Genomic DNA, 22,903 nt, shown 5'->3' with positions numbered 1-22,903 from the left:
AAAGAATCATGGGAACCGTAGTTCGCCCCTCACCGAGCTATAACTCCCAGTACCCTCTTCGGAGGAGGAGGAGAATTTCTCCACTGTGAACCCGAAAACGCCCTATGCAGACAAGGAGTTGTGTCACTCTAAAGTTCTCATCTATCTCTGGAATGCAATGCGCTGGAGATGATAGATCAGTTACGTCACTCTCGCGCGCGCGTTCCTGAGCGCGGCGAGGGGCCTCTTTGCGCACGCGCTTTGATGAGCGCTTTGCCCGGCGGGACTGAGAGTTGGGCGTCGGCGACTGGCGGAAGCTGCTCCGGAGCGCAGGCGCAGTCCTTTCTCAGCCACGCCTGCGCAGTTGGGCCGGGAGGCCGGAGAACAAGGGAAGGGGACCCACCCGCGCATGCGCACCCGGGGGAGGCGGACTCGCTGGCTCCTGCGCTGCTGGGGGGCGACGGAGGGCTGGTGAGTGGGGGGGGCGGGGTCCCGGGGAAGGGCCCCCTTTGTTCCCAGGGGGGACGGGCCGCCCCGAGGCTTGGGGGGGGGTGGCCAGGGTGCTGTATCGGTTGGGTTTCTGCCTCGAAGCAAGTGGGGAGCTGCCCCTTCCTCCTCCTCCTCCTCCTCCTCCCCCTGGAGGCAGCCGGGTCCTTGCGAGGGGAAGGGGGGTCTCTCTCTCTCTCTGTCCGGGGCGGTACCTGTTGAGTTCCTCCCTCTCCCCGGAGAAAGAGTTGGGGCGCGGAGGGGGGCATCCTTTCCCCTTCCCCAGAACATAATGGAGGGGGGCAGAACAGGCAGAAGTCCAGCAGGTGCAGCCCTTTTCCATGCCTGCATCTCCACGTGGTACATGGGGGGGGGGGAGAAGGACGTGCCTGTTGGATGCATGCCTGTCCAGCCAAACCCCCTGTGAGAAACCATGAGGTCCCAGTTTTCACTGTTTCACTTTATGCTAGGTTCCTTCCTTCAACAAAAGCCCCCCAGATCCCATGAGACGGGGGGCTGCAACGCCTGCCTTTCTGGGTGCCCATCCGAGAAGGTCGAGGTGTTGGAGGGACCCCTGTGCAGACCCGTCCCTTGTGAGGAGCGTCTCTCTGGCTTCTGGGGAGCGGGGCACCAGCATGGCTGGTTTTATTGATGCAGCACCCCCCATGGGCTGGAGGGGGTTTGGGGTGGGGGAGACGCTCCAGGCAAGACCCTCTCCCTAGACTGGAGCGGGGAGCAGGATAGAGGATATGGCCTCAGCAATTCTGAGAAACAAACAAGCAAAAATCAGGGCAGTTTTGAAATCGGTGGTGAAATCAGTGCACTTTGGAATCAGTTTTTAAAAGTGTGGTGGTTTTGGAGTCAGTGGTTAAAATTAGTGCACTTTGAAATTGATTTCCGCAGAGTGGATGGGCATGGTAAAAAAAATGAATTATTATTATTGTTATTAAAAGTAGCATGGTTCTGGAATCAGTACTCAAAATCAGTGGGCTTTAAAATAAGTACTGTTTTGAAATCAGTGTGTTTTAGAGTGGTGCAGTCCCGAGTCTTGATCCAAAATGTCACCTGACGGGATCCAAGCCCAGAGGTACAACTTGCTCCTTGATTTGGGGAGCTGCCCTGCAGAATGTGGAGATAATTTCCAAAGAGGCATCCCAATGCAAACAGACAAACCTTCCGTCAGTTCTACAGCGTGACCATATCTGCGAGAAAGGAAGGCGTAGAAGGAAATCCAATGATGTCCTGGTTTTTGTCAGCTTCAAGGAGAATATTTCAGGACCTTCTCTAAGTGACATTTGGCTTTCCCCATACAGTGGTACTTTGGGTTACAAACACTTCGGGTCACAAACTCCTCTAACCCGGAAGTAGTTCCTAGGGTTAAGAACATAATTCGTTCTGGAGGTCTGTTCTTAACCTGAAACTGTTCTTAACCTGAGGTACCACTTTAGCTAATGGGGCCTCCCGCTGCTGCCACACAATTTCTGTTCTCATCCTGAAGCAAAGTTCTTAACCTGAGGTACTATTTCTGGGTTAGTGGAGTCTGTAACCTGAGGTACCACTGTATTTATTTCCTTGCAGAAGTGCTCTGGCAAGCCAGTGAGGGTGTAATGGTGAGAATGTCAGACGGGGACCTGGGAGATCAGAGTTCGAATCCCCACTCTGTCATGAAGCTTGCTGGGTGACCTTGGAGTCAGTCACAACCTCTTCGCCTCCTTCGCAGGGTTGTTGTAGGGATTAACGGAGGAGGGGGTGAACCATGGACTCCTTGGGATAGAAATGAGCTCTTCTGCTGAACCACTTAGGGGCCAGCCAGACGGAGATGCCCATCTCCAACCTGGTGCCCAGAGATCTCCCTGTAGCCCCAGTTGGACCTGGCAGATTTTGAATGCTGCCCGTTAACCCTTTGTGTGCTGCTGTTCTTTTCCAGCCACCAAGAGGAGTTCCCTGGAGCCCCAGCATGGCCGAGAAGAGGCGCCTGGCTTTCTCCATCATCCAGTTCCTCCAGGACCAGCTGCATCATGGCGGACTCTCACCCGATGCCCAGGAGAGCCTGGAAGGTGGGGGGGCGGAGGACGGGCAAATGGGAGCTGGAAAAAGCTCAGTTTGATTCTATGTTTTCCTGTTTAGGCCTCAGGGGCCCCTTTGACCCAACCTTCTCGCCCAACATTTGACTCTTAAAAATAATAATAATAATAATTTATATCCTGCCTTTTGCCACGACAGGACACAAGGCAGCTTGGAGATAAAACAGAAACTGCTAAAAATAAAGGAAAACAACAACAACAAATTTATTATTTATATGCCACCCATCTGACTCGGTTACCCCAGCCACCCTGGGCAGCTTCCAACAAATTAACAAATTAAAAAGTGATCAAACATCGTTGAAATTGAAACTACATCTATGTAGCTGTCGATCGATCGATCTAATCCATTAAAACACACAACGCGGCACCACTGCTTCCTTAAAAGTGGACTGTTTTGCAGGGTGGGGTAAATTTGATTAATAATAACCGTCATCATAATTTTATTATTTATACCCTGCCCATCTGGCTTGGTTGCCCCATCCAGGCTTGTCTTTGCTGAGTGGGCACAGGCTTGAGATTGGAAGCTGAGTGTCTCTGCCACCCTGGGACCTTCTGCATGCCAGAAACGTGTCCTGCCACCGAGCCCCCCCCCCGCCTCCCTGTGGAGCCGTAAATGAGGGGAGCAGGGTTAATGGGGCCCTTTGTCTCTCCTGCAGTCGCCATCCAGTGCCTCGAGACAGCGTTTGGTGTCTCCACGGACGACCGCAGCCTCGCCTTGTCCCAGACCCTGCCGGAGATTTTCGAAGCTGCTGCAGCAAAGGTAGGTTTTGTGGGAGCAAGAGGAGGGGAGAAGGGGGTGTCTTTGCAGGCGGTGTTGCTGCCAGAGTGGGGGGAGACTGGGTGGGGGGAGCAGGTAGTCTGTAGTGGCAGCATGACTGGGTTGGATTGGTTGAGCGCTGGGGGACCCTCCTGGTGATCCTGCCTGCCCCAAGAAGGGTCCTTTGGGCAGGCACCTCCTGAGCTCTGACTTTCTTCTCTCTTTCTGCCCTGGTGTGCCTCAGGAGCCACAGCCAAGCCCACCCCCCTCAGAGCCGGTCACCCCCTCAGAAGAAGAGGCCGCAGAGGCAGAAAGGCTGAAGGCCGAAGGTGAGACCCTCCCTCCGGGCATTCCATGCCAGCTCCAGCCGGGCTGCCGCACAGTGAGGGGGCCAGACGCGTCTCCATGGGGAGGGAGCCCCACAGCTGAGGGCCTGCCAGGGATCATCACCCTCATCCTCAGTGCTTTTTTCCAGGCGGTTCTCAAGGATCTGCAGTACAGCACCTCTTTCTTTTGGTTAAAAAGTGTGGCACTTACTGAAACTACTTCATCGTGAGCTCCAGCACCTATTTTTCTAGAAAAAAAAGCATCGATAATGATGCTCTGGATGCTTTAGCGGAGATTCCTGCCTTGCAGGGGGTTGGGCTGGATGACCCTCGGGGTCCCTTCCAACTCTAGGATTTCCTTGTTCCCTTCTCAATAGGAAATGAGCAGATGAAGGCGGAAAACTTTGAAAGTGCCGTCTCCTTCTATGGGAAAGCCATTGAGTTGAATCCGTCCAATGCAGTTTACTATTGCAATCGGTGAGCTGGTGGGGGATGGGCAGATCTTTCTCTCTTTCTCCACTTTTGTAGGGGTGTGTGTGTGTGTGTAATGTTCTATGTATGTTTGTTTCTCTCTATATTCCCCCTTCCTGTCAGCCTGGATGGCTCCATTGCTTAGAGTGTGGTGCTGAGAATGCCAGGGCTGCGGGTTTGATTTCCGCATGGGACAGCAGGGAGTTGGGCTAGATGGCCCTCAGGGTCCCCTCCAATGCCATGATTCTAGGGTGCCATTTGTGTGAGCGCTGAGCATCTTTCTTTCTCTCCTCCGCAGGGCTGCCGCTTACAGCAAGCTGGGGAACTACACCGGGGCCGTCCGGGACTGCGAGCGAGCCATCCACATCGACCCCAAATACAGCAAGGCCTATGGCAGGATGGGGTGAGCATCTTGGGGGGCGGAAGGTGGGGCGGGAGAGGTAATTCCCCCTCCCCACTGGCCCCTCCAGCCTAAGTGGGGGACCCAGGATGTGGCCTGTAAGGGAGAAGCCAGGGAACGGCTTTTGGACCTCAGGGTGCTCCTTCTCGGTCAGGCAACCTTCTCTCTCTCTCTCTCTCTCTCTCTCTCTCTCTCTCTCTCTCTGCCTCCTGCTCCCAGCTTAGCCCTGTCGAGCCTGAACAAACTCTCGGACGCCGTTGTCTACTACAGAAAAGCTCTGGAGCTTGACCCAGATAACGAGACGTACAAGTCCAACCTCAAAGTCACGGAGCAGAAAATGAAGGAGGCTCCAAGCCCGGTGAGAAGGAGAGGCAGCAGTGGTGCAGTGGTTAGAGCACCTGGGCCAGGACCCACGAGGGACTGGTGTTGACACCCCCACCCTCTTCCATAGAGCCTCCAGGTGACCTAGGGGGCCAGCCGCTGCCTCTCTTGGTCTGGCCTCCCTTGCAGGGTGGCTGTGAGGATTAAACGGGAAGAGATCAGGGTGCAAATCGCCACCTCTCAGACTCACCTGCCTTGCAGGGTCATGGCAAGGATGTCAACGGAGGGGGAGAACTTTGCACACCACCTTCAGCTCCTAGGAGGAAACAGTGGTGTGTAAATCCTCCTTTTGCTTTTACACTGAGCAAAAGGTTCCTGCTTTGCGGGGGGCTGGACTAGATGATCCTTGGCAGTCCCTTCTGACTCTACGGTTCTGTTTGCCTTTCAGACAGGAGGTGCTGGAGGCTTTGACTTAGCCGGCTTGCTCAACAACCCTGGGTTCATGAGCATGGTGAGTCTAGCCCTGCTTCCTGAGCTGGTGTTTTGATTTATTGGAGGAATAAGGATCTCGTTGTTGTTGTTGTTAAAATTTGTATGCTGCCCTCTAACCATAGATCTTAGGGCACTTCAAAACATAAAACTGCAATAGAAAAAAAGACAGAATTCATAATAAAAATTTAATAGTAAAAAGAAGACTTCCCAACCACTCTCTCTTTCTCTCCCCTCCACTTTTCTCCTTTAAAAAAAAATTAAAACAGGCATCAAACCTGATGAACAATCCGCAGGTACAGCAATTGTAAGTATGGGAAACACCTGATTTTTAGGGAAGGGGGGGTCTTTTTTTAAAGCTTCTTCTGACACCCCCGAATGGCAGGGTCCCTGCAGATTTCAGAATTGCTGGAAGGAGAGCCAACTTGCCATTCAGAAGAGTCTCCGAGGATTGCTGCGCTCCCTGCCTTGCCGGGGGTTGGGCTGGATGACCTTTGGGGGAACCCTTCCGACTCTCGCAACCTGTGACAATGACCCCTTTTCTTTTCTCCTGCCCTCTTTGCTGGAAGGATGTCTGGGATGATCTCGGGTGGCACCAACCCCATGGCAGCGCCAGGAGCGGGCGCGTCCCCCAGTGACCTCGCCAGCCTTATCCAAGCGTGAGTAGAAAGGTCTGGGCGGTCTCTCCCCTCCCGGCTCTGAGCAACAGCACGTGGCCCGCAGCCTTGCATCGGCCTCCCTGCTTTCCCTCTCAAGGATCTCCAGCTGGCTCTCCCTCCCTCCTCATTTAATCCCCCTCACAGCAACCCTGCGAGGCTGGTTAGGCTGAGAGGTAGCGGCTGGCCCCCCAGTCCAAGTGGGCGCGATCTGAACCCTGGTCTCTCCCAGGTCCCAGTCCCACGCCCAAACTTTTTTCTCCGGGCCGCATTTGCAGAACAAAAACTTGCTTGCACCAACCAGTCTTTTTTATTGGTAAGATATGCATTGGGGAAAACAGTGAAGATAGTCTTAATTTTGAAAAGATATCCATCCATATTCTGCAAATGAAAACATGATTTTGGTAGTTCCCTGGACTGAAATGTTTGAATGGGAAATGCTTTGAGATCTTATGATGAAGGGTGGTATATAAGTCAATAAAATAAAATAAAAAATGTTTCTTGGGTTGCCCCTGAACCTTCCTGCCACACTCTTGGAGAACTGCTGCTCCTTTCTCCCCTTTTATTTTTAAATCTATTTTTATCAGATGAACCTGCAATAATTTGACCACAAATACATGCTTCCCATTCAAATATTTTGGCAGGTGGTGTCCCCGAATTCAAGCCACAATATTGCAGAGTCTCTGCCCGCATTTGTGGTATGAACTCTTTACCCTTCAGTAGGGAATTCAAGTTGCGCAGAGTCTCCTGGCTATGGATTTATTGAGGTTATTAAATCTTTCGAAGACCCCGGGACAGGTGGCCGGCTATGAATTTATTAAATTGAACAGATTGCCTGGATATTCCAGCGCATTTTGCAGCGGGAAAATGCCCGGCATCCTGACCAGGGGCCCTCCCTGACGTGCCTCTCTCCCTCTGCAGGGGCCAGCAATTTGCGCAGCAGATGCAGCAGCAGAACCCGGAACTCATTGAGCAGTTGCGCAGCCAGATCCGCAGCCGGACGCCCAGCGCCAGCAATGAGGAGCAGCAGGAATGAGGCGGGTCGGAAGGTGTGTGCCGGGGACCTTGTGCGGGGCTCCGGGGGCGGGGGGCTGACGTGCTAGCTGTCGCAGGGTGAGATGGTCTCTGGTGTTCCCGGAAAATGATCAGACACAGGAGCAGACAGCCTGATGTGGCAGCAGCTGCTGGGCTTCTTGTGGAGGCTCCAGCTCCAGAGGCAGTCTACCTGGGCTTCTAGGTCCTATGGAGCATTTGCCCAGTGTGGGGACAGGAAGCTGGGCTGGATGCGCCCCTGGATGCGGCACCCAGGTTCTTACTGTGGAGCCTCCAGGTGCAGGGGCACTCTATCCAGACTCCTGCAAGGACAGGAAGCCTGGCCAGATGAGCCCCTTTTGGCCTGATCCAAAGGCTGGGAAGCCTGGCCACTCCAAGGACAGGAAGCTGGGATGGATGGATCCCCTTGGGGCCCGAACCAACAGCCCAGGCTCCGTTCCTGTACATATGGAGCCTCCAGCTCCAGAGGCAGTCTATCCGGATTCTTCGGTTCTATGGGGCATGTCCCTTTTTAAAGAACAAAACCACCTGCTTTCCTTCCAGGGGTGCCCTTTGTCGGAAGATGACCTCCTTCCTCGGCTGGACAGGAAAGAAGATTTGAAACTGGAAAAGCCATGTTTGTGTTGCTGTTTCTCCTGCTCATGGAGTGCGGGGGGGGGCAGGAATGGGGGGGTTGGGGGGGACCCCCGAACCTGCATGTTAGAGAGGCAGCTCCTCCCACCCCAGTAGTCTCCCCTTCCTCCTCCTGCTCCTCCTCCTCTTCCTCCTGCCCCCCTTGAGACCCCCGGGAAGATCCACGACTGGTGCGGCAGTTTTTAAATCCCATTTTCTCCCGGGGAGATGCTATGTTTCCAGGGAAGAAGCCTCACTCCAGAACCACGGCCTTCTCTGGGGGCGGGGGCGGGGGGAGCAAACCCTCTCTCTTTCTTTATTTTTGCAAAAAAACACCAACCCCCCAAAAAATGGATTTCTGTGTCCACCTCCCCGGGTTGTTGTCTCTGTTTCTTTCTCCCTTTGCCAGGCTCTTCCTTCGTCTGGGATCTCTAGCACAGGGCAAAAACCGGGGGGTGGGGGGGGATTTTTGCATGGGATCATGTGTGTTTTGCAGGGTGGGGGGGCCATGACTTTGGGAAATTGCAGCTAAGGTGAAAAATAGGATATTCTTTGTTTCCTCTCTTTCTTAAAAGATCATGGCGATATGCGTAGATCTCTTTGTGGAGGGAGCACAGGTTAGCAACGTCTCGCCCCCCTTTTGGCTTCCAGAAGGTTTTTAATTAAAATATTGGGAGGGGGAATTTGGGGGGATTCTTGCATGTTTGTGAGCTTAGCAAAAGGAAATTTGTCTTGGGGGGGCTGAGTTGGCTTTAGTGTAGGAAGGGTGTGTGAATGCCCCCGGGGCGTCGCCCTTGAGCACCCCCACCTGCCCCACGGAGGGTCGCCATGAATCCGGTGCCAAGAAAGTTGCTTTGCAAGGGGGGGATTGCCCTCGATATTTTACAAGGCCTCTGGGATAGATGGACAGACAAGCTTCCTGCCTCCCACCCCCAGTTCGAATAGATGCGCACCCCCAAGCTGCATTTCCAGAGACAGGGTCTGATTTCTAAAGATGAGTGGCTCCGCGGAAAAGAGGACCCTCTCTTCCTCTCCCCGCTGCAAGGCCAGGTCAGGGCTTCCTCTTACAGTTGGGGGTCTCTAGCGACACCCCCAACCCCACTTTTCTGCTCCTGGTTTGCCCAGCCTGCAACCCGCCTTCTGCAGACCCTCTTCAGGATTAGGGGTGGGGGCAAATGGGCACTCAGAAACTTGCCGTTCTATCCCACCTCCTTGGTGCCCCACATTTGGAGAAGGGGGTGCTCCAAAAAGGGGGCATTGACAATTTTTGAGATGCCTTGTTGGGAATAAATGATCCCTGGGGGGTTAAAAGGGGGAAAGGGGTTTGAGACCTCCCCCCCGCCACCCCCTAAGAGCTTTTCTTTGGATTCCTTCAAAATGTTTTTTTTTTTAATTACTATTATTATTAAAGAAATTGGCACTGTTTCCGTTTTCTTTTTTTTAACGTAGAAAATAAAATCCTTTGGACACTGTTGCTTGCTGTTGTCCCCCTCTCGATTGGCCCCCATCTAACCTAAAACAGGGAATTATTATTAATAATAATAATGATAATTAATTACAGTGGTACCTTGGGTTAAGTACTTAATTCGTTCCGGAGGTCCGTACTTAACCTGAAACTGTTCTTGTTGCGTTCGCAAAGTAAAGGAAGGATTGAACCCTGATTAATTAGAATACACACAGAGGCTTGAACCAGCAAGACTCTGGGAAGGGTGCGTATAATCGTGTCTCTCTGTGCTTGTCCGTCAGATCCCAGCAGCCCCTGGCCCAGGCCATTTTATTCACAAAAGAACTTTTTACAGAGTGTTCGTAAGAACCAATCAGATTTCCTCTGAGCATTTAAACAAACCCACCTGGGGGAAAAGTTAGATCAAAAGAAATTCTTTTAACTACAAAGACTACTACTCTGAGCATGCATACATAATCTGAGAGTAAATAAAAGAGGACTAGAGAAACTCCGGAGATCACAAACAGGAGTAAACAAGAGAGGATGGAAGGATGGCAAGGAGAAAGGCATCTTTATCACCTTCCTGTGAAACTATTTCCAGGCCCTAAGATTAACATCCTGCATCAAAGAAACTTGCCCACTATCTTTATGGCCCAGGATGCCTGCCTGGCGAAGCAACTGCTGTGTACGTGACATGTGAGGAGAGAAAAATGGGCAGTAGAGTCAAAAGGGCATGAATGTAGAATCTTATGGGATTTAATCAGAAATTATCGTCAATATATCAAACCCAGTCAACACAATGCTTTCATCGTGGACACGATGGCTTGATGTATATTTTATAATTCCTCATGGTAATCCCATCTGATCCCTACATCTCACCCTTTTTTATTTATTTATTATTTATGTACAGGAATACTTAAGAGAGGAGAGGCATTGTGTCCTCATAATCTGCCTGCATGTGTTTCTGTATCACATAAAGATCTCTAGCAGATATTCCTGAAGTGAGCGTAATAACCTTTGCCTATTCTTTTCTAAAACTGAGCAACTAGGCTGGACCCATGTCAGTCTGTTGAGGCAGCATTGAGCATCAGATAAATTTGCGGGAATGTAGTTATAACTTCTTTGATGACACATGAAAAACCAGCCATCTGGTAAACGCACATGAGCATAATTAAAAGTAATCTGCTGAACACGTGAACAATTCCAAGTTGGCCTTCCTGTGTCCAGACAGTGAGTTGCCCCAGCTGCACTGGGCAGCTCCCAATGAAATATTAAAAGCACAACTTGGTGCAGGGGACAGTGTGGGGGGAGGTTGCAGAGAAAAGTCACAAGGAAAAGAATGAGCAGCAACTGACAGCTGCAGAGTTGGGAGGGAACCCCAGAGGTCCTCCAGCCCAGCCCTCTGCAAGTTGCAGGAGGCGAGTCAGCATACATGAAAAGGAGCAAGCCGTGTTTCCTTCTGGGAGGAAGGATCGTCCTTTTCTTAGCCACAGAAAAGTTGGACTAGGTGGTTCTTGGAATCCCTTCCGACATGGCCCTTTTTAAAAATCCAGCGAACACCTGGCTCAGAGCCAGAGGCGGCTCCACATCCTGGTTTCAACTGGGAACAGCCCAGTTTGGAGAGAGGGCAGGAAGGAGCTGCTGCTTCCCAGGAACCGGTGCTTCAAGATAGACTGCCCCTAAACTAGGAGCTCTTAGCTGACCATTCTGTAGAGCTGGAAGGGACCCCGGGGTCATCTAGTCCAAACCCGGGCCACCTCCCAATCAATGCTTCTTTCTCCCCAACTTGTCCGATGCTGCCTGCTCTGACTGGCAGTGGCCCCCTGGGCACTCTCTTCCCTTGCCCTTCATGGGGAAGCTGCAGATGGGCCCTGGGCTCTATTCCTGCGTTAAATGAAAAGAAAGGTGCCAGTCCTCAGGGGGGTTTGTTTGGCGGTGATGTCTTGGGGTGGGGATTAAGCAGGGATCGGAGGAGAACCTTGCCCCTTCCCAGCCCCATTTGGGGAAGCTGCCAGGACACAACCCTTTTTGCAAGCAGGGTATGTGGATTAGGGTTATAACTTTTTTTACTCCTGTAAAAAAACAAAACCTGTATCAGAACTTTTCTCTGAAAGGCACTGAAAAAGGGACCCCAAAAGGAACAGTTGGAATCACTGTACTATGTAACATTTCTACTCCATGAAAATCATTTCAAGAACTTGTCAGAAATGTTGAAACCTTGCAAAAAAGCCTTGCGGGTTTGGGAGAATCCCTGGAAGCAGGAAGAAGAGGAGTTTGGATTTGATATCCCGCTTTATCACTTCCCGAAGGAGTCTCAAAGCGGCTAACATTCTCCTTTCCCTTCCTCCCCCACAACAAACACTCTGTGAGGTGAGTTACAGATAGGTAGCCGTGTTGGTCTGCCATAGTCAAAATAAAAAAAATCCTTCCAGTAGCACCTTTAAGACCAACTAAGTTAGTTCTTGGTATGAGCTTTCGTGTGCAAGCACACTTCTTCAGATACACTGAAACAGAAGTTGCCAGATCTCCCAGGACATTCTATACAAGATCTCAAAGTAGCTGTTTTACTACAAAGGAATTTCAGAAATAGACTGGAAAGAGAAGCTGCTGAATTGCAACTCATTACCAAACTTAAAACCATGGAGAGACCTGGTTTGAACAAAGACATTGGATTCTTATCCCATTATACATGACTAAGCCATTTCTCACCTTCTCACCCCTTGCCTTTTCCTGTAAGACCTATTACAGTCGTTAAGAGTCGTCAGCAGGCTCATCTCAGCTATCTGTCAATCTCCCATTCCCACCACCCTTCTGAGCAATACCCCTCCCCACCTTCTCACTATATAGAAGGATCTGGCAACTTCTGTTTCAGTGTATCTGAAGAAGTGTGCTTGCACACGAAAGCTCATACCAAGAACTAACTTAGTTGGTCTTAAAGGTGCTACTGGAAGGATTTTTTTTATTTTGTCTGTGAGGTGAGTGGGGCTGAGAGGCTTCAGAGAAGTGTGACTGGCCCAAGGTCACCCAGCAGCTGCATGTCGAGGAGCGGAGACGCGAACCCAGTTCCCCAGATTACGAGTCCACCGCTCTTAAGCACTACACCACACTGGCTCTCAGAAGCCATCCGTCCTCCAGATCCCGAGAAGGGATCGGTGCGCAGAAGGCGCAAGCAAAGTGGTGTGGGAACATTTTGCTTCCTGCAGCAGAAACAAAGACCAGCTGAAACTTCGCTTGACTGTAAGCAGTAAAGTGGGTTGTGCAACGTACAAAATGTTGTACTAGTATTAGAAAATCTGCAATCTCTGTTTTTTCCTGTATGCATGCTATGCATATGACATAATACATTATGCAGTTCCCTAGGCAAAAATCGCTTTATTGCTTTTGGGGTGACCTTTTCCCAAAATATTTGGCAATGACCGTTCATTCCTTTGCTTTAGGCAAACTTTTCTCTAACCTGGCTCCAGGAATAGGAGGTTGTAGAAAAGCTATAAGCTTTGTGCGGATCCTGCTGAGCTGCATCCCGCCCCCCTAACACAGGGTGCTGTTTGGGACAGAGTGAGGCCCTTGAGCCATCCGGCTTGGTGTCATCAGCACTGGCTGGCAGCAGCAGTGGCTCTCCAGGGCGCCAGGCAAAGGGGATCTGCAGCCCTGCCAGGAGACGCTGCCTGGGATTGAACCTGGAACCTTCTGGATGCCAATAATATATTTTTTAAAAATATATTTTATTTGTATCCTGCTCTCCCCAGCCAAAGCCAGGCTCAGAGCGGCTAACATCATATAAATAAGGCAATATGCATAATGCAATATACAATATGCAAATAAAATAACATTCAACATTTATTAAAACAGTATAGAATATTATTAAATATCAGCATTTCATTTTTTTTAAAATAATTTTTATTAAAGTTTTGAACAACAAAGAAAGAAAAGAAAAACATACACAATACATATCTCAAAAAAAGGATAACAAAAACACACACACACACACACAAAACAAGATTCAACAATAAAAAACAAAAAACATAACAATTAAAAACAATATCTCTTTTCCATTTCCGTTTTTTAGTTTACTTATTTTCTGGACTTCCTCATACCTCCCTCTTTTGTATTCCAATCCAAATTGTTTGTCCAGCAATTTCTTTTCCACTTTTTTAATCCCAATCTTTAACTTTAATATAATATTGAAATATATAACTTCAACTTCTTTAAACCTGGTCTTTAGTCTTAGTATAATATAACATTAAAATTTTCCCTCTTAATTGTCAAATTTCCATTTCTTTAAACATCTTTAATCCTAATCTTTAATCTTAGTCTATCGTTAACTTTAACCTGTACAGCTGGAAACCGCTTATTTTCAGTCCAACATCACTCTAACATTCTTTAATTTTGCAATGTTTCTGAAGATAGTCTTTGAATTTCTTCCAATCTTCCTCCACCGACTCTTCTCCCTGGTCACGGATTCTACCAGTCATTTCCGCCAGTTCCATATAGTCCATAAGTTTCATCTGCCATTCCTCCAGCGTGGGAAGTTCTTGTGTCTTCCAATACTTTGCGATAAGTATTCTTGCTGCTGTTGTTGCATACATAAAGAAAGTTCTATCCTTTTTTAACACCATTTGGCCGACTATGCCCAGGAGAAAGGCCTCTGGTTTCTTAGGGAAGGTATACTTAAATACCTTTTTAAATTCATTATATATCATTTCCCAGAAAGCCTTAATCTTTGGGCACGTCCACCAAAGGTGAAAAAATGTACCTTCAGTTTCTTTACATTTCCAACATTTGTTATCGGGCAAGTGATAAATTTTTGCAAGCTTGACTGGGGTTATGTACCACCTGTATATCATTTTCATAATATTCTCTCTTAAGGCATTACATGCCGTAAATTTCATACCTGTGGTCCACAACTGTTCCCAGTCAGCAAACATAATGTTATGTCCAATGTCCTGTGCCCATTTAATCATAGCCGATTTTACCGTTTCCTCCTGAGTATTCCATTTCAGCAGCAAGTTATACATTCTTGACAAATTCTTAGTTCTGGGTTCTAACAGTTCTGTTTCTAATTTAGATCTTTCCACCTGGAAGCCAATTTTCTTGTCCAATTTAAATGCCTCCATTATCTGATAATAATGAAGCCAGTCTCGCACTTTGTTTTTTAATTTTTCAAAGCTCTGCAATTTCAGTCTATCTCCGTCTTGTTCCAAAATTTCCCAATATTTCGGCCATTTGACCTCCATATTGGCCTTTCTCAAGGCTTTCGCTTCCATTGGTGACAGCCACCTTGGGGTTTTGTTTTCTAGCAAATCCTTATATCTTATCCAAACATTAAATAGCGCTTTCCTGACAATGTGGTTTCTAAATGCTTTATGTGCTTTGACCTTATCATACCACAAATATGCATGCCTAAATATCAGCATTTCAGAATTAAACAGAAATCCACTCAACAGTTACAATAAGTAATTTCTAAACTCCAATCAACAAACAGCAGCAAACCACAGTGCACAACATAATACAATACAAAATGAGAAGCAGAGACTGGGGGGGGGGGGGCAAGGCAGGTGGAAAGAGACCTTGCCTGATGGAGTCTCTCCCCCCACTGCCATGGAGCACCAACCTGTCCACTTCTGTGTGTGTGTGTGTGATTTTAAATGCATTTTACACATCTTAATACATCCGTTATACAATTGTCATTGTTTATCTTACACTCTTTGGCTTCCACACACATCCCTCAGGGGTGGGTGGGTTCTAACTTAGTCCTTGTTTAGCTGCATCTCCTTAATGACCATCCCTCTTCTGCTTATTTTTAACTGCTGCTCCTATATCTAACCCCACTTGGAAGCCTATCTGATTGTTATATTTCTTTAAATATTTGCCAAATATTCCCACTCCTCTTTTATATCTGACTCATCTTGATTTCTTATCTGTTCAAATTATTCCGAGGTAGACTGCCTATTGACCTGGAGGTTTTATTTATCTCATGGCTCCTGGTCAGAACAGACTATAAATTAATATAAAACATATATATTCAAACAAACAAATAGATATTCCTAGGAATCTTAGTGTTGTAAAGTATTACACAAGCACCACACGCCCCCCTCCCGCCTTCCCCGTAAATAAGGAAGCGCTCATTGGACGGCTCTCCGTATGGAACCCTTTTTCCTATACATTTCTCGCGAGTTGCCCGTAGAGCCCTTCTTCGCTGTATTCCGCTTTCCTGAACCCGAGGTCAATCGGCCGCCGCTTCAGCCAATCAGCGTTACCGAGCAGGGCTGCTCAGCCAACGGGCGGCCGGGTTTCTCCCAGCACACGCAAAAGTCGCCGGAACCAGGCATGTCGCGGCCGCTGTTCCGCGCCGGCCGCCGTTCGGCAGGCACAGCCACTTCCCTGAAGGTTGGAGGACACCCTTACTTGCTGCACAGCCGAAAGGCGACTGTGGGTGGGCGGGGCGAGAGGGAGGGAAAGGCCCGCCTAAAGGGCGGGGTCCACAGCGGACGGGCGGGTTGCTCAGCCAACGGGCGCCGACATGATGTCAGTGGCAGCCAATAGGCGTCGCTTCGCCGCGGTTGCCAAGGCAGGCGGGCGAGGTGGGAAAGGGGCGGAAGGAGGAAGGACGGGAAGCGGCCGCGCAGGTGAGGAGGGGGGAGGAAGAGGAGAGGGGGCTCCCGCACCCCCGGGGTCCCGGCGCCCAGGACTGCCGGAGGGGGCGGGGCCTGGGCGCCAGGGGGCGGGGCTCCTCCCCGTCGCCGCCTCCATGAGGACTAGCCGCTTGGGTCTGCAAATGGCTTTGCCCAACTGCAGCCAGGGATGCGCCGTCGGGGGTGTGGGGCATGAGAGGAGGAGGAGGAGGAGGAAGAAGAACAGCAGTGATAATCGTCATAATAGCAGGCTATTGCATAGGGTTGTGCAATCGCAGGGGCCGCCAGGGGCCATCTAGTCCAGCCCCCACTTGGGCACAAAGCAGTCGCAGGGCTGCAGGATTGCCAGCAGACGGACCTCTGCTGAACAGCCTCCAACAAAGGAGAGGGAGGGAGAGAGAGAGAGCTTGCCAGCTTGTGTGGTTTGGAGGGGTCAGAACTTCATCATCATCATCTCTGAACTGTCTTCAAGGACATGAAGAGCCGGTTGTGGTACTCTATCCGGGGCATAACCTAATAATAATAATAATAATAATAATAATGGCACCCAGTCTGACCCACAGGGATCCCCAACATGTGGCCATCCCAACTCTGCTTAAAAACTGCCAGTGAATTGTAGGATCCTAGATTTGGACTGTTAACAGAGAAATCTGAGGGCTCCCTTGGACAAAAAAACAAGGGCACCAGCCAGGAATAGCAGAGCAAAACAGGAGCCAGAAGGCTTGGTCTTTATTGAAGACTGGATAGGACTCCCACCTGCCACCAGGTGGAACAAGATGGAAGCCCCAAACAAAAGAGCACCCAAACTTTTATTAGCTGCTAATCCCCATGTTACACCCCCCCCAAACTACATCACAGTTACACCATGAAAGGGGAGGTCTGGGGGCAGGAATCTGAGCATCCGGGACCCTGCCCCATGGTTCCCCTTGCCCTCCACCAAACACCCATCAAGTGAAACAAAAGAGATATTTACATTTCTCTGTTTCCCAGCCAAATTAATCGCACCCTTTTGTCTTCATCTGGGTTTGTTATTTCTGGAATGGCCACCTGTCTGGCACTCAGGTATCAGGATGCCAGGAATTGGTATCACTCAGGCAGAGGGGCTGCTGAGGAGCTGAGCTCACATGTCTGTATGAATTTCTAAAGTTTTCCCAGTGAGCCAGTACAGAGATACATTTATCAGTGAATTGTTACATTTGGTATCACGCAGAAAAGGCCCTTTGAATAGATAGGAAGAAACTGTGATAAAGTGTTTTGTGGGGACAAATCACAAAAGTCACAAAAGTGATTGTGCTGATTTTGGTAGTGGGCTGGATGTGTGTGATATCTGCTGGAGGGGCACACCCCCAACCTATACATAAATTCCTGCAACAGGCTCCCCCAAGGGTCATCCTGTGCAACCTCCTCTGCAATGCAGGAATCACATGGCTAAAGTATTCCCAACAGAAGTCCATCCAAATTCTGTTAAAAAACCTCCAATGAATCATAGAATTGTGTGGTTGGGAGGGTCAGCCAAAGGGCATCCAAGTCCAGCTGCCTGCAAGGCAGGGATCACAGATCAAGGATCCCTGACGGGGCTGCCCAAACTGTTTAAATTTAGATTGGTCTCAAGTAGGGCCAGGGCCTTTTCAGTACTGGCCCCGATCTGGTGGAACGCTCTGCCTCATGAGACCAGGGCCCTGCAGGGCCTGCAAGACAGAGCTGTTCCATCTGGCCTTTGGTTTGGACTCAGTCTGACCCTTATGTTTCCCTCCCCTTATGGTTTTGATCTATGAGCTACTTTTAAAATGAGGCTACATTTTAAATTGCATTTTAACCTGTATTTTAAATTAGTTTTTTTTCCTTTTATGTTTTTACTGTAATTTTACTAGTGTTAGCCGCCCTGAGCCCGGCTCTGGCTGGGGTGGGCAGGGTATAAATAAAATTTATTATCATTATTATTATTATTATTCAAGACCTCCAAGGAAGGAGAAACCCAGGAATAACAATGAAATGCATTTGTGAGCATAGATCCGCTCCGTGCCTTCAAAGCATGAAATCCCCCTTGCCAAAGATTCTTGGGAGCTGTAGTTTCTCTTCGCAGAGCTGCACTTCCTAGCACCCTTAACAAGCTAACTACAATTCCCAGGATACTTCTGCAAGGGGGAAGCCATGTGAATGTGCTTTAAAGTATGTGACTCTGCTCTTAAGTCTTCTTAGAGCGCCAAGTGATTCTCTGCTTTTCTAAATATTAGTATTATTGGTGCTCTCTTGAATTACACCCTGGGTAGAGTATCGCAATCTATTCTTTGTGGGGTTGGCCTTGAAGATGTAATATTAATAATAATAATAATAATTTCAATTTATATACTGCCCTTTATCAGAAGATCCCAGGTGGTGTTCCACATTAAAAACACATTACAGAACATCAAGGATAAAAACATAATAATAAGAATACTGACAGGAAGCCTATTAATGAAACAGTCATCATAATAACTAGTTATTACTGATACATTCTTTTTATGAAATTGCTTATTTATTTAGTCAAATTTATACACATCTTGATAGTTAAAAACAAACAAACCTCAAAGCAGTTTAGAAAATAATAACGCCGTAAAATCAAGAAAAATACGCAAGCTTTAAATGAAACAAAACTTTGTTTCAAGTACTAAAACAGATTGAAATCCCCCCCCCCCTTTCCAAGATCCGAACAGGCTGGACTAAATGGGAAGATGCCTGCCTGATCTCAAGAGGCAGGGAGTTCTAAAGTCTAGGTGCTGCCATACTAACTGATCGAGTTCTTACTGTTGCAACTGGCGCATTGAGCTGAATTGAACCTGGGCAAATATTTCACTGCCGGTGTGTTTTTCCTGTGTCTTGAGGGCAGCATGCCCCAAAAGTCTGCTTTAAAGTATTTTACATAAACAAAAGTTTAGTAGTAGTATGGGGGTTATTAGGTTGTTTTTCTTCTTATTTTTATTGTCTTTTGTGTTTCTTATACTGAAATGTGATGTTGTGAACTGGATCTAGGGAGGTGTACAAATTTTAATAATAATAATAATAATAATAATAATAATAATAATAATCATCCAGTGGTACCTCGGTTTTCAAACATCTCCGTTGACGAACATTTCGGTTTTTGAATGCCGTAAACCCGGAAGTACAGTCATACCTCAGGTTACGAACATGGCAGGTTGTGCATTTTTGGTTGCGGACTGCGCCGAACCTGGAAGTACCGGAATGGGTTACTTCCAGGTTCGGCGCTTGCGCAGAAACACAAAATGACGTCACACTCATGTGCAGAAGCGCCGAATCGCGTCACGCATGTGCACAGATGCGGCACTTCACGCTGCGGGTTGCGAACGTGCCTCCCACATGGATCACATTCGCAACCCAAGGTATAACTGTAAATGCTTCGGTTTTCGAACACACCTTGGAAGTTGAACATGCCAAGCGGCTTCCACTGAGTGCAAGATCCTGAGGCCTAGCTGTTGGCTATTGAGTTTTCAGTTTTCAAACATTTCAGAACTCGGAATGGTCTTCCGGAACAACATACGTTCAAAAACTGAGGTACCGCTGTAATAGTCATGAGTAATCATTTGTCTATTTATAGAAAGGGTCTGTTTTGTTGCTGCAGGAAAACCTGCATCCTGGTTCCTTCTCTCCAGAAAAAGGAGTTTCTCAGAGCTGCTAACAAGGTATAAACCACAGTGAAAATTAAACCGCAGAATTATCCCTCTCCAAAAAGGGAAACACACAAGCAGGATTCGAACACAAGAGCAACTCTCCCCTCCTGCAGTTTCCAGCAACGCTGATTCAGAAGCATCGGTGCCTCTAACTGTGGGGGCAGGTCATAAACATCCTGGCTAGGAGCCCTCCAGAGCCCTCTCCTCCTCCGTTTTATATTATTATTATTATTATTATTATTATTATTATTATTATTATTTTATGCCACCCATCTGACTGTGTTGCCCCAGCAACAGAATAGTAAAATTTGAAACCCTCCAGCATTAACAAAGGAAGGTGTCCCGTTTTCTTTTAAAGCCATCCAGGATGGTGGCCTTTCTCCTGTGGCAGTCAGTTCCACAGTCTCACTGCCAAGTTGTTTCAATCCCATCTGTTTTTCTCTCATCCCCCCTTGCAGAGCTCCATGGGTTTGGCGGCCGCCCCCTACGCCTGCCGCCCGGAGCCCCTGGCACCCTCCTAACAGATGCCCCCGGGCACCACGCCACCATGAATCTCCTGGTGACCAAGGTGCTGTCCCTGGTGGGGGTCTTTGTGCTGATGCTGGGGGGGTCCTTGCTGCCTGTCCGCTTCATTGCCACCGACGGTGAGAAGGCAGAGCGCTCCCAGCGCATCATCTCCGTCTGCAACTCCTTCGGAGGCGGCGTCTTCCTGGGCACCTGCTTCAACGCCCTGCTGCCGGCTGTGCGAGAAAAGGTGGGGCGCAAATCGGGGGGGGGGCGATGCCATGTGGAAAGGACCTTGAGGGCCACGTTGAGCCTCCCGGGGCCTGAGGTTTCCCCATCCCGGATCTGTATGGCCATGGAATGGAGCCCCCCTATTCAGAGGCACTCTACCTTTGAATAGATAACTACTCAATCTGGGCTTCCCTCCCTGTCCGTTTGTGGAGGGCAGGATCAACACAACCCAGCAGCCACTGCTGTGAACGTGTGTGTGAGGGGGGTTCCCAAGGGCCGCCTCCCCTTCTACGCAGCCTTCTGGGGGCCATGGAGTGGGCAGGGCTTGGCCAATCTTCTTTTAAAGCCATCGCATTGGGTGGCCATTTGTGCTGCTGCCACCAAGGCGGCCCTGAGAGCCTCCTCCCCTCTCCTGGCTGGGAAAGAAGGTGCCAGTCCCCGCTGAGGATGCCCAGGGGTGATCCTGGGGGTTTGTTCCTATAACGGTTCCCACCTTGTTAGCGGGTCTGAGAAACTCCTCCTGGGAGACCAGGATGCGAGTTTCCCTGCAGCCAAGAGACACTTGACCTTTCCATATTGCTTGGCTGTGGTGGGCCAAGGAGAGGGAGGGGCTTTCCTTTGCAGGCTCCCCAGACGCTCGTGGGTGACCCCCAGGTCTCAGGTGCCATTGGCCTGATCCAGCCAAGCTGATCTCCACTGAGCTGGGCAGAGGGGATATTTGGAGAGACAGCAGACAATTGGCTCAGTCTGCAGACCATGAGACTCTTAATCTCAGGGTTGTGGGTTTGAGTCCCATGTTGGGCAAAAGATCCTTGCCTTGCAGGGGGTTGGGCTGGATGACCCTCAGGTTTCCCTTCCAACTCTACAATTCTATGCTGCCTCCCCCTTGTGGCAGGGAGTTCCGCTGCTTCACAGCCTCTTCTCTCCCCTCCGCAGCTGGCGGAGGTGCTCAAGGTGGGCAACGTGGTGACCGACTACCCTCTGGCTGAGACCATCATGCTGCTGGGCTTCTTCATGACGGTCTTTGTGGAGCAGCTGGTGCTGACGGTGCGCAAGGAGCAGCCGTCCTTCATTGACCTGGAGACCTTCAATGCCGGCTCGGACGCGGGCAGCGACTCTGAGTTCGAGAGCCCCTTCCTGGAGCCGCCCTCCAAGCGCCACCACTACCACCAGGGCAGCTCGACCAGCCACAGCTCCAGCCAGTGCGGCCTCAACGTCCACGAACTCTCGCGCTCGACTCCGCTGCGCCTCTTCAGCCTGGTCTTTGCGCTCTCCGCCCACTCCATCTTCGAGGGGCTGGCGCTGGGCCTGCAGGAGGAGGGGCACAAGGTCATGAATCTCTTCCTGGGCGTGGCCATCCACGAAACGCTGGTGGCTGTGGCGCTGGGCATCACCATGACCAAGACGGGCCTCACCCTGCGCGAGGCGGCCAAGCTGGCGGGCGCCGTCAGCCTCATGATCCCGCTGGGCATCGTCATCGGGATGGGCATCGAGAGCCGCCACAGCGTGGCCTCCAGCGTGGCCTCGGTGCTCCTGCAGGGCATTGCCAGCGGCACCTTCGTCTTTGTCACCTTCTTTGAGATCCTGGCCAAGGAGCTGGAGGACAAGAGCAGCCGCCTCCTCAAGGTGCTCTTCCTCGTCCTGGGCTACGCCGTCATGGCCACCCTTGTCTTCTTCAAGTGGTGACGCCGTGGCCTCCAGGCGGGGAAGCTCTTCCCCACCGCTGCCACCCTCAGCCACGCCCCAAGCCACGCCAAAGAGTTCGGGGGGCCGCGCACAGATTGCACGGCGTGATGTGGCGTAGGCTCCGTGGCCTTGAGGCCAGATGGAGGAACGAGACGCTTCCCGCTGCCCCCTTAGACACACACACTCCGGACCAGGGGGACCAAGATGGGACATGGCACTGCCTTGCTCAGCTCCCTCGCTCTCAGGGAGACCCGAGTCCCTGAGGCAGCTTGGCACTCATGCCTTTCTCCTCCCCAGATCCTGGGCAACCCCTCTCCTGCAAGGCATGAACCAGTCAGGAGCAAGGTGGCAAGGGCCACGGAAGGTGGCAGAGTCACAACAGGACCTGGGCCTGATCAGTTCCCGCTCCTTTTTCTGCCCTCCTGGCAAAGCTCTTGGCAGCCGGCTAATCTGTGGCGCCTCTTCAGGGTCAAGGGCGCAGAAAGGGCATCTTTTCCCCCTGTGGCTCCCCCCTTCTTTTCCTGGAGGTGAGGATTGTGGCGGCAAGAGGGGAGACCTGGCTGCACAGAGTTTCCCTCCAGGTCTGTGCAGTTTCCCCACAGATTTTGCTCTTGTGGACGCAAAAGCCCGCTGGGATGTTCGTTGGGTTTCTTAGGGGGCGCAGGGAGGAGATCCCCTTGTGGGCTTTTGCCAACAGTTGGCTGGTGGTCTGGCCCAGCCAAAGCTCACTGGCTGCCAGGAAGCCAACATTCGCAGTCTCTCTCCCTGCAAAAGGTTCACTTTCCCCTCTCTCCAAAAGGCTCATTTTTTCCTTCTCTTTTGCTTTGAGCAGATTTGCCAGGGAGCCCAAATTCACAGTCTCTGTCTCTCCTTTTTCATTTTCCTTTGATTCCCACCTTGCCAAATCCAACCCCCTCGTCCCCAACCCCCCTTTGAGCCGCCTCCTGCTTTCTCCTTCTGGCTTCTTCTCCTCTCCCTCTTTGCGCCTGAGTGCGCAGGTGACACTTGAGGCTCTCCTTCCTTCTTCCCAGTCGAGGGGACCTGCTGCTCCCTGGGCGTCATGCACTTTCCTAATCTCTCCAGCAGCCGGGGATTTGCAGCACAGAC

General features: G+C 50.2%; 2 protein-coding genes and 1 long non-coding RNA gene across 4 annotated transcripts; 2 read left to right on the top strand and 1 right to left on the bottom strand.

Annotated features, from left to right (window-relative positions):
* Nucleotides 1-329: 329 nt before the first annotated feature.
* SGTA (small glutamine rich tetratricopeptide repeat co-chaperone alpha) lies at nt 330-9,059 on the top strand. Its single transcript, XM_080988659.1, has 12 exons — nt 330-450; nt 2,393-2,522; nt 3,206-3,309; nt 3,551-3,635; nt 4,010-4,109; nt 4,402-4,506; nt 4,723-4,861; nt 5,273-5,335; nt 5,583-5,620; nt 5,883-5,972; nt 6,891-7,018; nt 7,566-9,059. The coding sequence occupies exons 2-11, from the start codon at nt 2,423-2,425 to the stop codon at nt 7,003-7,005; spliced, it is 939 nt and encodes a 312-aa protein (XP_080844785.1). The 5' UTR covers nt 330-450; nt 2,393-2,422; the 3' UTR covers nt 7,006-7,018; nt 7,566-9,059.
* On the bottom strand, nt 7,964-10,977 carry LOC308467202. Its single transcript, XR_013981163.1, has 2 exons — nt 9,773-10,977; nt 7,964-9,740 (listed from the first exon to the last, which is right to left on the bottom strand). It is a non-coding gene; the product is annotated as an uncharacterized lncRNA (long non-coding RNA).
* Nucleotides 10,978-15,635: 4,658 nt separating this feature from the next.
* SLC39A3 (solute carrier family 39 member 3) lies at nt 15,636-21,929 on the top strand. 2 transcript variants are annotated; one of them, XM_080988585.1, is made up of 4 exons: nt 15,655-15,704; nt 19,327-19,387; nt 19,834-20,129; nt 21,047-21,929. In XM_080988585.1, the coding sequence occupies exons 3-4, from the start codon at nt 19,923-19,925 to the stop codon at nt 21,794-21,796; spliced, it is 957 nt and encodes a 318-aa protein (XP_080844711.1). In that variant the 5' UTR covers nt 15,655-15,704; nt 19,327-19,387; nt 19,834-19,922; the 3' UTR covers nt 21,797-21,929. The 2 variants fall into 2 exon arrangements, with proteins under 2 accessions (XP_080844710.1, XP_080844711.1); XM_080988584.1 differs by lacking the exon at nt 19,327-19,387 and having other exon boundaries at nt 15,636-15,704.
* The last annotated feature ends 974 nt before the right edge of the window (nt 21,930-22,903 follow it).

Source organism: Podarcis pityusensis (genome assembly GCF_964106645.2).
Source record: "Podarcis pityusensis genome assembly, chromosome: 18".
In the NCBI taxonomy this organism is placed as follows: domain Eukaryota; kingdom Metazoa; phylum Chordata; class Lepidosauria; order Squamata; family Lacertidae; genus Podarcis; species Podarcis pityusensis.
Note: the sequence above shows the minus strand (reverse complement) of the source record. Positions and strands in the feature narration are given on the sequence as shown.